This window comes from Tiliqua scincoides, chromosome 1 (genome assembly GCF_035046505.1).
Source record: "Tiliqua scincoides isolate rTilSci1 chromosome 1, rTilSci1.hap2, whole genome shotgun sequence".
Taxonomy (NCBI): Eukaryota; Metazoa; Chordata; class Lepidosauria; order Squamata; family Scincidae; genus Tiliqua; species Tiliqua scincoides.
The window spans coordinates 114,337,210-114,350,205 of NC_089821.1; the positions used below are offsets into that span (position 1 = coordinate 114,337,210).

The 12,996-nt window shown below is 41.9% G+C and overlaps 1 protein-coding gene across 1 annotated transcript in view; it reads right to left on the reverse strand.

The window, feature by feature from the left end:
• The window catches only part of CALCRL (calcitonin receptor like receptor), a 79,661-nt gene that overhangs the window by 5,652 nt on the left and 61,013 nt on the right, over positions 1–12,996 (reverse strand). Inside the window, exons 9-13 of the mRNA XM_066611881.1 lie at positions 11,574–11,727; positions 5,119–5,179; positions 4,924–4,990; positions 2,909–3,127; positions 1,907–1,948 (exon numbers count right to left, since the gene is read on the reverse strand). Coding sequence (XP_066467978.1) covers positions 1,907–1,948; positions 2,909–3,127; positions 4,924–4,990; positions 5,119–5,179; positions 11,574–11,727 — 543 coding nt within the window. The remainder of the gene's footprint in view (positions 1–1,906; positions 1,949–2,908; positions 3,128–4,923; positions 4,991–5,118; positions 5,180–11,573; positions 11,728–12,996) is intronic.

The following is a 12,996-nucleotide window of genomic DNA, read 5'->3' on the forward strand; positions in this document are numbered from 1 at the left end:
AGTAGGCCAATCAAGCTGATCGTGCTTGATACTGGGATTCCTCCTTTCCTGAGGTCTTTTTCCATTAGGACTTCAAAACAACACTGAGAATCCACATGGCTTCCATCTTTATTTGTCACAGATGTCCTTGTTCCTGAGCCCAGAATCTACACCAAGCATTACCTGAGTTACCTTAAGTACATTGGGGAAGTTTAAGTAATTCCTTCTTGTCTTACTAAAATAACTTCTGAGGAACTCAGAATTAGGTACTTGCAGATATAAAATGGCAGCCATTTTACATGAAAGGAAATTGTAATAAATTATAATGGCTTGAATCCAAAGGGCTACACAGACATGCCCAAGGGAATCTGGAATTCCACATCCAGTGGAATCTTTTTCTTTCTTTTAAGAGGCACATCTCCATGTCAAATCAAATACTGCTTTTCTAACTTGGCAGTGGGTGGGTGGGGCTTCACATTAGTTTTTACTATGGTCTCCAGTAAACCCAACTTTCCTGTTGCAGAAACACAAATCTCACTTTGTAGCGAGTCATGCTGTTCTTTGGAAACAAATCAATATCTTTAACAATGGAGCAGGAAAGCAAATACTGGCACAGAGAATACCTGCACTGTTGGTTCTTGATATATTTTGGCAGAAATCCTATGCCCACTTAAAGACTAAGCCCCACTGAATGCAGTGGGGTTTACTTCTGAATCAACATGTATAAGATTGTGCTATTAGTCTCTGAAATTAAGGCTGCAATCCTATCCACACTTGCCTGAGAGTAAGCTCCATTGAACAAAATAGGACTTACTTCTGAGTAGACCTGGTTGGGATTGTGCCCTAAGTATGTTTGGACCAGGAAATCTTTGAATAGGTGACAAGATACACACAAATTCAAAAAGGAGAGTATACAAAAATGGCATATAAATGTAATATTCCTACATGTATCAGCCAATATGAGATATTCAACAAGATTTAATGTGTTCTAGCCTTCAAAAAAGTTCTGTGTTGGCTTCTACAGCAGAAGCTCTCCATCAACAAACCTATTCACATTTCCATAATGCTGATGGAAAAACTGTTTCCTGAATAGAGTTTTGCATGCTTTCCTACCTTGGTTAAAAATACATGGGACAAAATAGATGAAAGTACCTAAGGGCTATGTTTGTTTATCTGCTTCATTTGAAGGAAGTTCTGTTTTACAATAGTTTCCGTCCATACAATATGGCAGGCCACCTGTACAACAGGAAGGGGCCTTGGCAAAATGGTAGAAAACCACCAAGAACTGTTGACATCAGGTGTAAAATGTTACAAAATCTGTTTTCTTATTTTAAAAAAAAGATCTGGAGGGGCGAACTTTGTGATTAAAAGTCATCAGCTCCTGAACAGTCCTGCCCTAATATTATAATGTCATATCACCACTGCTGCTTCCTACTATAATATTGAATACCAAGTGTCTCCAGAAAAGGCAGTCATAGCAATGTGCTTTCATAACTGATCATACAGCATCTAAAACATGCCAAAACAAAGCCTTTTCTGCAATGAAACAGTAGACAAGAGATGCCCAGCATAGCTGGCTTGCCAGGTGAAGCAGTCTTCTCCTTGTAGGTCTTAAAGTGTCCACCATGTTGTTTCATAATTATATGAATCAACTTGAATAGCCATGAAGCCTTGGCAGAAGCTATGCTATGACTCAATAACTCAACCCAAAGCACTGAACATGATTATTTGCTACTACACTGTCCTGCTCTCTTTTAGAAAGCAAACATGGAATACCAGGTGGTCTCAAATCCAGCTTCTGATTAAGTTCACCATCTCTTTTGAGTCAGTTTCCCTGTAGCTTTGACTGCACAGTACGCCCAGTGTCAACCACTTTATTTTAAACCCAGATCCCCAAATCATGAATAAAATAAATCAGATACTGTACCTCGCCATTAAAAAAGCAGAAAATTGTTGCCACCAGCAAACCCTGAAGAATAAAACAGGAACAAGTTTGATTTTTTGACACACTAGAATTTGATGATAGTACATGTAATTAGATCAGATTCAAATAGTAAAATCATGTCCTTAGGGCTGAGCCAAAAGTTCATGAAGGAGCATTTTTGGCCAAAAAAAAAAAAAAAAAAAAGTGTTCCTTAGTACTCCTTAAAGCTTACCTTTCTCACAAGGACTTCTCTGCTGGTGTAGCCCCAATCAGTGACACCTTTGGTGCTATTCTGATTTGAAAGTTGCCCTTCTTTCTAACAAAGCTTTCACTCTGAATTAGCTTAATGTATCTTCAGTAATGTCACAGAGCTACATCTCACTATTCACATGTCAGTGTAACTTGTATGAGGAAGAATTCTACTTTCAGACAAAAATAAATGCTGTCCAGTGGTTGCAAAGAGCTCCAGTGGCATTGGCGGACCAATGTCAAGCCCTGGGGATGGGCCTGCATGTGCTCAGGGGGCATGTTCCAGCTTTGCAAACACTTTGGGTCCTTTCATGTCCCTTGAAAACTGCCAAAACAGGTGGTGAGTTTTTCATATGGCAGCAAATGCCCAATTGACTTACTCCTACATCAACCACCCTGCAACTCCCAACCTGAAAATTCATTACAGAGTGCAAATTTATACAACTTGTATAATGAGAATGCTTTTAAAAAGACTTACTCCTGTTATTTGGATAAGGAAACAAATTAAGAGCCCAACCTTATCCAACTTTCCAGAGCCAATGCAGCTGTGCCAATGCTACATCCTGTGGTAGTGGGGCAGTCACGGAGACACCGTCAAGGTAAGGGAATGTTTCTTCCCTTACTTTGAGGCTGTGTTGCAGCTGCATTGGCCCTGGAAAGGATTTGGCCCTAAAATGCTCCTTCATCCATTTTTTTGTTTTTGGCTTGCATTCTTGTACCAAGAACAGAAATTAAAAATGAGTCTTCAACTCGTACCTGATAATGCATAAGGATATGCATCACATAGTCATAAACTTCTGCGGCAATATGGCCCTCTGGTCGCCAGGGGAACAACACAAATTCAATGCCAAGGAGTGGCACCAGAATGAGGGTGGCTCTGACAGCTTTCATGTAGAGATTGGATTCTGCCTGGTGGGTGACCTTTAGCTTGGTGATCAGAACCCGAACGATGTTCAACAGAAAAAAGAGATTCACCTTTAAGGGAAGCAAAGGGATACTATGAATTTTTTGGTAAGCTCATTCTGTAAACTGGCAATACAAAGCTTACACTAAGGTAATTTTGTAATAGAAATGTGAAAGCAAACATCCAGGCCTGTACTTAGATAACGTGCATGTGGACAGGTGCAGAAAAGGGCAGAGAGTGACTGCTCTGAGGGGAAAATCCATTGTGAAAAACAGAAACATATAATACAAGCGGGTTAATACATTTCAAAATGTCAAAGAATTAAATAATATACATTGCTTAAGTCTTTGTATTCATTGGCCTGAGAGCCCAAAAAGGTGAGAGGTTTTCGGCTTAGTGAGCACTGAGGTAAAATGGTTACCTCATTGAGGTAAAATGAGGTAAAATGTCTGCACATTTTTTTCCTTTTCTTTCCAGAAACTAAAATCTTTTTCTTTTTAAATGTAAGTTGAACCTTCAGGTAAGGGAACTGAACTATACCTGTTGTGACTGAGTCATAGTTACAAAAACCAAAGGCAGGCAAGGAGTTGGCCTGCAGAGCAATAGAGAGAAGAGAACCACTCCAGCTTTTTAACAGGTTCACCAGGCCATGATTTATGTGTCAAACCTGGTAGATAGATAACAGCCACCGGAAATTTTTATATAGGAAACAGCCACAGAAGCAGGTTCTACTGCCTCCTGAAAGCTACAAATTGGCTTTTGAGCATGTTTAGCTGAGCAAGGTCTTTCATTCTTTAGCCCGGGGTTTATTTAGATTTAAGAGCACATTTGTCTTATCTGACTTCCTATTGTACATTCAGCAGCATGTCCTTCCTTCACAGATTAAAATTAGCACCCTCTTTTCCCACCTTAATACGGAATAATCTTCGGAGCCATGCCTTTCTGAGCTCTCCCAACTATTTTGGCCTCTTGGCTCATTCTGCTAGCCTGCAGATATTTTTGAAGGCACAGACTTGCAACCTTCACAAAAACTGAAGGGAAAACCAAACCATATCCAAAAAGAGAGTGCATCAGTTGGAAGAAAGGAACCCCGGTTCTCAGTTAGAGAAAGGGGTGGAGATACTAATGAAAAAGTAGCACACCATTGGTGCGCCATTACCCTTCTCCTCATTATGTGGAGGTGATTGGGGTGAAACAGCCAAAGGGAGCATTTTGAAAAAATTGACAAATTAATCCATTTTTTAATTTGACGAGATCCTGGAGGTCCTGTCAACTTTGAGGTGGCTTTGGGGGAGGGGAAGGACATGTTGAAAAGCCCCCATGTGAGAGCAGAACACTTGCTAAAACACTTTGGATCCTGGCCACTGAATTCTGAGAGACAGGAAGGATCAACCTCCTTTGACCGATATAGCAGTAGGCCATTAAATTGAAATTCCTCACCATCACAGCTCTAAAATCCAAATACTGACATACAGATTTCCAACCTGCAACAACCTCCCCCCACAATTCAAATTTAGTTGAACTTTTACATTCACATTTATGTCGTACTGCAGTGGTTCTCAAATTGTGAGCCACAGCTTCCCTGGGGAGCCACGGAAACCAGCCAGGAGAACTTCATAAAAAATCTGCCATCCTATACAGTATACAGGATTGTAGCCCTAACGGGGAGTCACAGCCAATGGCCCAGTAGGTCATGGGAGCCACCAGACAAGAACATTTGGGAACCACTGCTGCAACATTTGGCTTGTTTTCATGCGCCCATCTGTTCAAATGGAGGAGTCCACTGTTCTTTACAAAGTGATAACAGCCTGGACATAAAACCAGGAAAAATATTTTTTATAAAGGAAACATTTTTAAAAGTTCATACCAACAGAGCAGCGCAAATAGGACCATGGATGATATACAATAGTTGTGTGTCTGAACTGATCCAGCAGCTACAAAAAAAAATAAAAAATAAAAATACATAAATCAGAGTTAAGGAAGAGAAGTAGTCTGTTCTCTCTCTCTAAGTACAAATGTTTTAATGACATGGTTACAAAGGTAGTATGTCACATCGACTTACTTGTCGTTGTAATAGAAGATCCTTGCTACAGCATGGATGCAGGCAGGAATAAATGGAAATCCTGTGAACAAGAAATGATGCACTCTTGGTGAAGAATTCTAAATAACTCAGGAATCGATTTTTATTCATTTAGCCAAAGTGGATGGTTGGCAACCTTCAGTTTCGAAAGACTATGGTATAAGCCTACAGCACCCAGGATTCCCAGGCAGTCTCCCATCCAAGTACTAACCAGGCCTGACCTTGCTTAGCTTCCGAGATCAGATGAGATCTGGCATGTGCAGAGTAACAGTTGATGTAGCCAAAGTAAGGTTTTCAAATATTGCTAACTGAAATGCACACCAAGCAAATCTTGGAAAGGTGCTACTCTTTAAACTAGGTTAAGCTGAATGGCCCAGATTTAACACAATCAATTTTCTTGATTTTGTGAACTAAGAAAACAACATTCCCACAAATATTAATGCAAAAATGGTTACAGGTAATTACATATAACTCTCTCCATGGAACAACCAAGCAAAATGGTTGAATACAGGAAAACCAAGGATCAAGTCCCATTCTTTAGAGTTCTGACCCTGAGCCCAGAGGCCCAGGCACATATGCACAGTATTTTTGGGGGGTGGGGGGGAATCAGAAGCATTTACACAGTGTATCTCATCTTGACAGCTCACATACATTGGGGCATTTCATCCAGATTATATCGTACTGCCAGTTCTCATGGCAACTGAGCAGCTGCTGACTACATTTCAGGCATTGTGGGAGAGAAACTAGCCACTATTTTCAGGTAGTAGGTGCTTTCTCCAATTCTGGATGCCTGGTAAGAGACCAAAGCAAGATGACAATCCACAAGCCTGTGTGGCGAGCCTGTGCGTGAGATATGGCCTCTGAACCCATCCTACTCCCCACCTCTAAATGCAACCTTCCTGCGCTGCCCAATAAGACACTAATAAGAGTAATTCTGAAAGTGACATCCAACACACCACTGTATATGTGCAAAAGGACCAGAGCACACACAAGGAGATATCAAGCAAGCAATCAATCAATGAATTAAAGAGTGCAGCAAGTTGTGTGCGGGCAGTTTCTCCCCAATGTCAAATTCTATCTCATCCAAGGATTCTTGTGATTGTCTAGGGCAGGGGTTCCCAAAGTGTGTGTCCTGATGCCAGAATGGATCTAACAATCTCAAAAGGTGCTCAAGCACTCGTATTTTTGCTCCACAGTTGCCCTTCTGGAACTTATCAAGAAGAATTACAATGCCTTTTTCTGTTTGGGAAACAAAAAGCACTGTTTGTTGAAGCTCTGATGTTGGCACAACTAATTCTCATATTTACTAAATATCTTCTGATCAAACAAGCCTGTTGCAGTTACTTTGGGACTGAAATGTGGTTTTTTTTTGCATAAATATAGCCAGATGGATAGCTCCAGCACAGTGAAGAATCCATTGCTAAGCATGTAAATTGTCCCAAATTTCATAGCAAGACCACCGAGTATACAAAGTTAGGCAAACTTCTAAGTGCTTTGCTGGAGAGCAGCCCGTAACAACAAAAATGAACTGACTGGAGTGGGGGCTTAGTTGTTTTCATTTCACACTTAGAGGAAAAAATACAATGGTCTGATGCAAAGATTTGCTGCAACAAGGATAAGAAGGGAAAATGATGATTGCTGCATCAAGTGAAACATCACAAATGCTTCAGAACAAAAGCAACATAGCCACAATAAGGTTTGGACTGAGTGCAGGCCAATGTTTTCTTAACTTAAGTCAATAGAGATGGCTATAAGGCGCTGAGGATAGGCCTGATCACAAAAGGTTCATGCATTTTTGAGTGCATTCTTGTTTTTGCAGACATTGCTCTGGCATTCTAGATTTTTTCATCACTCCTGTTACAACTGTCAATTAATTTAAAGCAATTATTTGACTTGCACAGCCTGCAACTCGCATTTGCGACTTTGGGTTGGGTCACACCCATCCTTGGGATGAACGGTTGCAGACATAGGAGACAAGCTTTCTTGCCCAGGGTTTCAGGTCTCATGGTGGTAAAATGCAACTATGAGACGGGGGGGGGGAATAAGAGTGCAGCATCAGCTGGAGACCTAGGAAAGCCATAAAGCCGTCCATGAAAGGATGACAAAGGTTGCAGTCCTATATACCAGTGGTACTCAAACTGCTGGGGTCACAACCCACCAGCTCATGTAAAGCTTCCCCTGCCCCTTTAAGGTGTGGGGGAAGGAAACAGGCAGTGACGCTATCCCCAGAATTGCATCACTAAGGAGGGTAAAGCGGAGTGTTTGTACTTACTGAGGGCTGCTGCAAGTTGCAGGAGGTGCTGGGAATCCCATGCAGCCCTCTGCAGGGCTCCCCAAGGCCCTCGCCCCCTCCCCTGCAAAGACTTACCTTGGGAGTTTTATTCCTGAGAACCACTGCTGTATACACTTGCCTCAGAGTAATCCCCGTTGAACACAATGAGACACACTGTCCAAGCCTATTCCCCCATCATTGTTGCTTATGCAGCCATGCCAACAGAGTACACACTGCACCCAGTGGTAGGGGAATCAGGAAGTCTGCCAAAGGTAAGTAAAAAAAAACAAACAACCTCTGCATAGGCCTCCTGGTGGCCTCCTGGTCTCCTCAAACCCAGGCCAGCTATACAGCTGGCATAAGTTCAATGAGAGAAAAGGGAATGGAGTAGACCCAAAAATGGGGGATTGGATCTGATGTGAGAGTTTGCTGCTGAAATCCTCCCTCTACACTGTTCCCTTCCCGGAATGCCCCCATGGGGTGAAACATAACTTGTGCCAGTGTCACGTGTTGATTTACATTGGATTGGGCTAAACTGCTAGATGCAACATGAGGTAAGTCACCTTTGACTGCCCCATTTTCATTTTTTTCTACATTTTTAAAATTAACACAGTACATGGAAAATAACAAGGAAAAGCAAAGAATGTACTGCATATGTAAATTTGCCTGTGTGAAACATTATCAACAAGAAGAATGACTGTCAACAGATTGATTTGCTTGGGACATTGCTTATTATAAGTGAATGCTCTACAGTTTACTGCCTAATTAGTAAAATGAGTCCATAATGCCAAAGGAAGGTTAGAGATAGTCTTATAAACAAATAATGATTTTACATACACAGTTTATTTTAGCAAGGCTGACATTTTCTAGACTACACATCCGATGTAGCCTTGATGAGTCTAATTACAGTGACTTGTCAAAACGTCTATGAACATGTGCCTGCATCAGTTAAAGCTGTCAGTGATGATGCTAAATTATTTTTAAGGTTTTAATAAATTAAGGGGGCAATCATAACCTGACGTTAGGTCGGCCCAAGTCCCCTGGGAGGGTCGCAAATGTGCTGTAAAGCACGTTTGTGCCTCCGTGGGAGGAAGCCAGGCCGGCGCTCCCAGAAGCGCTGGCCTGCGGAGGCCGGCTTCCTCCCGGCTCCTTGTGTTGGCTTGTCTGAGGTAAGCGTGGGGGAGGCGGGGAGGGGGAGGGAGGGAGGCTTTCTTGGGCAGGGGGAGAGAGGGTGATGGGCGGCCCTGGGGGCGGGCAGGCAGAGGGAGGCGGGGCTGGGATCTGGCACTTATGCTGGACCCTAACCCCCATCCCCGGGGAGAACGGAGCAGCTTCAAGCCACTCCGCTCTCCTCTGACTTGTGCCACCTAAGGAGGTGGCGCAAGTCCAAGGAGACCCATAGGCGCCAGCAGCCCTTACCCAGGGGTAAGGGGAAAAGTTTCCCCTTGCCTCTAGCTAAGCCACTTCTGGTCATAATCCTGTGCTGGATACAGCACAAGCCTCCTGGCTTGCCTGTTCCAGCACAAGTTAGGATTGCACCCTAAGGCACACTATTTCAAAAAGGGCAGATAAATATGTATACAGAAATGGACTTTCAGAAGTTATACCGCAGGTAAGGTCAGAGCTAGGATAGTGTAGTGGTTCTAGTGTTGGACTTAGATCCAGGTTCAAATCCCCACTCAGCTGTGAAGCTTTCTGGGTGACCTTGGGCCAGTCACTCTCAGCTTAACCTCCCTCACAGGGTTGTTGTGAGGACAAAAGAAGGGAAAGAACCATAGGAAAGGCAGTGTAAAAATGAGAAAAATAAATCTTTTAAAAATGAGGCTCTCAACTCTGTACCGCTTTTATTAGAATACTTTTATAACCACTTTGCCCATAGAGAGCATTCGTTTTAATTTTAATTTGTTTTATCAACTTTAATTTTTGTCTATAATGAAAAGGATCCTGTCATGGGCTCAAATTATGGCTAGGAATATTTAATTTTTCAAACTACTTTGTGAAGGGGTTATGATAGTAGAAATCTAAACCCAGAAGTGGACCACATTGTTCAGTAGAGAGACTACAATGCTCAACTAAGAACAAGTAAACTGCATAAAGTTGGTCTGAAACTCACACTTTGAAGAGCGGGGTTAAGTGTATTCACAGCCAAAAATTTCACAAATCAGTCAGCAGCACAGAAGAGACAAAAGAGCAAGGAAGGAACATATCAGCTCAGTGGCTCTCAAACTATGGGTTGGGAACCCACCAGTGGGTCATGATCCAATTTTTGGTGGTTCACAAAACTGACATGGCAGATTAGGCTGTGTGCATCAAACAAGCTTCTACTTGGGGGGAGAGCACTGCTGCAAAAACGCTATTATAGCCACACCCCTTGGCATTTATAAATCGGGCAGCAGTCTCTAGGGCCTCTAAAAAGTTTGGGAACCACTGCACTAGGCTGTAAGGGAAGCAGGCGGCTACATGCGGGGGCCATATTCGCAGATCCCATATCTGGGGACTCAGTTATGCATTGATTGGGTCTGCAAGCCCTCTCCCCACGTGCGTCCCCTCTGGAACGGAGGAGCGCTCTGCTCCCCTCGCTTCCAGAGGGTCCTCTGCTGGACTCAGACCAAGCTTGGCAGCTCAAAATATGTGATTTCCAAGTTTCACAGAGAAACCAGAAGTGACATTTTTAATGCCTTATAAGGCATTAGGAGGTTCACAGAAGCCCTTCTCTGGGCTTCCAAATGCCTTATAAGGCGTTAAAAACATCACTTCCAATTTCTCTGTGAAAGCGGAAGTCATGAGTCTTAAGCTGCTGAGCTCAGTTGGAGCCTGGTAGAGGCCACAGACATCTGTCCACAACCTCTGCTGGGCTCAGAGGACAGCCTCCAGAGGGTTGGGGTGCAGGCGTTTGCCCGTATCCATGGTTTCATGTTTCTGTTCTGGAACAGAACCCCCATGGATACGGAGTCACGCCTGTACAAGCATTGCTCTAGCAATGAACTGCAACTGACTTGCAAGTGTGTATGGACAGCAAGAGGTCAGAGAGACCCACTAACAGGCCCACTGACAGGGCCAGAGAGCAGATCTGAACAGCAGTTTGCAGTTGAAGCTCAGTCGTACGCGTGGGAAATCTAATAGAGTTGAGTGCCATTCTCCATGTATCCTGATGCCATTCCTTTTATCTGTTCCACGAGAGCAGTGGTTGAAAGAACTTCTAACGGGAAACAGGAGGGGGACCCAGACCGAGTACAGCACTGTAAGCAGTTGCTATGAATCCGTGACTGTGGTCCACTGCTTCAGCTGAACAGCTCATGGGAATGAGCTGGGAACCAACTTAAATCTAACAAAAACTGTGGAGAGGTTTGATGGGTTCATTGGAAAAGAACTCAAAACCACAGCATAGTAATATTTTTATGAGGACCAACTAAAATGTCACAACATCACAATTAAGCTTTCAAGGTTTTCCAGAATTCATCACCAGCCTGGATGTTAAGTTCAATGATCTTGCGAATTCCTTAGGTGCAATTATCGTATTATCTATGCAAAGGCAGCCCAGGTTGGTTTAATTCTTCTGTTTTAAAAAATCTAATTGGATGAAAATTGCAGACTACATTATAGTTTATTGGTTTGCTGCCTTCAATACTTTAGAGATTTTTCAGCACAAGTAATTTTCTCTTTGCTTTGCGAACAAAGCAGGTCAAAGGGAACTGCTGTAAAAATAAACATCGGTCCGACCTCCTACCCTAGGAATGGCGAGACTTCTTTGAAAACAAACATTTGTTCCTGTATAAACACCTCCAAGATGAGAAACAATGAATGATTACCTCTTAATGTCTTTCCATAATAAAAGACTATTTTCTCTACACAAAGGAGGAGTCACTTCCTAATCCTACAAATGCAAAATGCTCTCTTGTAGCTAAAATGAGATTGTTGCATCGGCATACATAATTAGAAGCCACAATCAAAGTTTATTCCTCAGTTAAGACAAAGAGACAAATAAGGATAACATTTAATGCTTCTCAGATTGTATTTCTCAGTAATGAGAAGAAAGCAATGGAGGTCATGGACTGATGTGTTAGGAACATTCTCTTAAATTAAAAGAAGATAATGATTGTGTCTTCAAACATATCTTAATATACACAGGATTAGGAAAAAAAAACAACAGAAGGATACAGCATACCCCATCCAAGAAGATAATACCAAAGTAGGTGCTGTTTCTCCGCAAATACAGCCACTACAATGAGAGTGTGCAGATAAATGCCTTCACAGAGCATCCAGAAGTAATTGCAGACCATTAAATATAGATGTAAAAATTGAGTCACTTTGCATCCAACCTATGGGGAGAAAAAAAAAGACTTTTTTCATCATATTCAAATCATGTGCATCTCCTATAACACAGGTAAAGGAAAATTGATTTCACAGCAATTAAAATGTGAAAATGAAAGCTCTGATTCTCCCGGCTGCCATATCTTTAAATGCCATGTTAATGTCACAGGCTTTATTTGAAATGCATATGGAAGCAGACAGTGGATTAGTGATGTAAACCAGCAGAAGGCAACCACACTTTTTGCACAGTCTAAAGGTTCTTGATGAAATCCCAAGAACCTTATTTCTAGTGTAGATGTTCCTAGGGAGATAGATTTGGGCTTAGAAATGCAGGATTATGAGAGCTCAGCTTGTTCACTCTAAACCCCATTTTCCCATTTCTGGTCAGATCTTGCTGACATCTGTGATTTCATGTTAGATGCATATAAATTTGCATATATGTAAATAATAGCATGGCTAAAATTTGTTATACAACCATGTTAGTTTCTGTACGTTTGCCATTTTAATATGTGCAAATAAGCAATTGAGGCAAAATGGTGGTAGAAAACATATCTCTGATGGCAGTGGTTGTGGCAGGTAACCAGTAGGAAGACAGCAGACATTGTCCTAACCCTAATCCCCACCTCTCTCTCTCTATCACACACACACACCTTTCAATATTCAACTGAACCTGAACTTCTAGAACTTGCTGCTACCTTTTGATTCCTTTCTCAAATTCTTCACTTTTCTACATTCTTATGGAATGCAAACAAGTGAGCATAAGTAATATTCAAAAATGGATGCAAAATGAGACTATTAGCGAAATGGATGGAAAGCTGTACTGCATTTTGGGGGGGTCTCTGATGCGTTGCCTAATTACAGGGATTTTTCTTGAGGCTAATCACTAGGAACAGTGAGGAAAAAACTCACAATATCCTAAAACATTACAAAAGGAAGCATCTATCTCCTTGAAAAGAAGAACTATTCACAGAGCCTTAAAATGCTTAGAAATCAGGAAGTTTTTTAAACAAAGACATCAAGTTGCTACAATCTAACATACTTCCTAGGTAAGTTATGCAAGGCCACAATAAAACAATGACTTTAATTTACAACTGGTCTTAAGATGATCCAGAAAGAAAAACCCTGTGTTTAGGACCACCTAGGAGAAAGATGTGCCCCCTGTTTGCTAGTAAAGCTTGTTATCTAACTACCCTATAAGGAATGAGATGGGGTGCTTTGGGTACGGGTTTTATTACAGACTGAAAAACGTCATTTAATTTTTCATGAAGCAGTTGCTT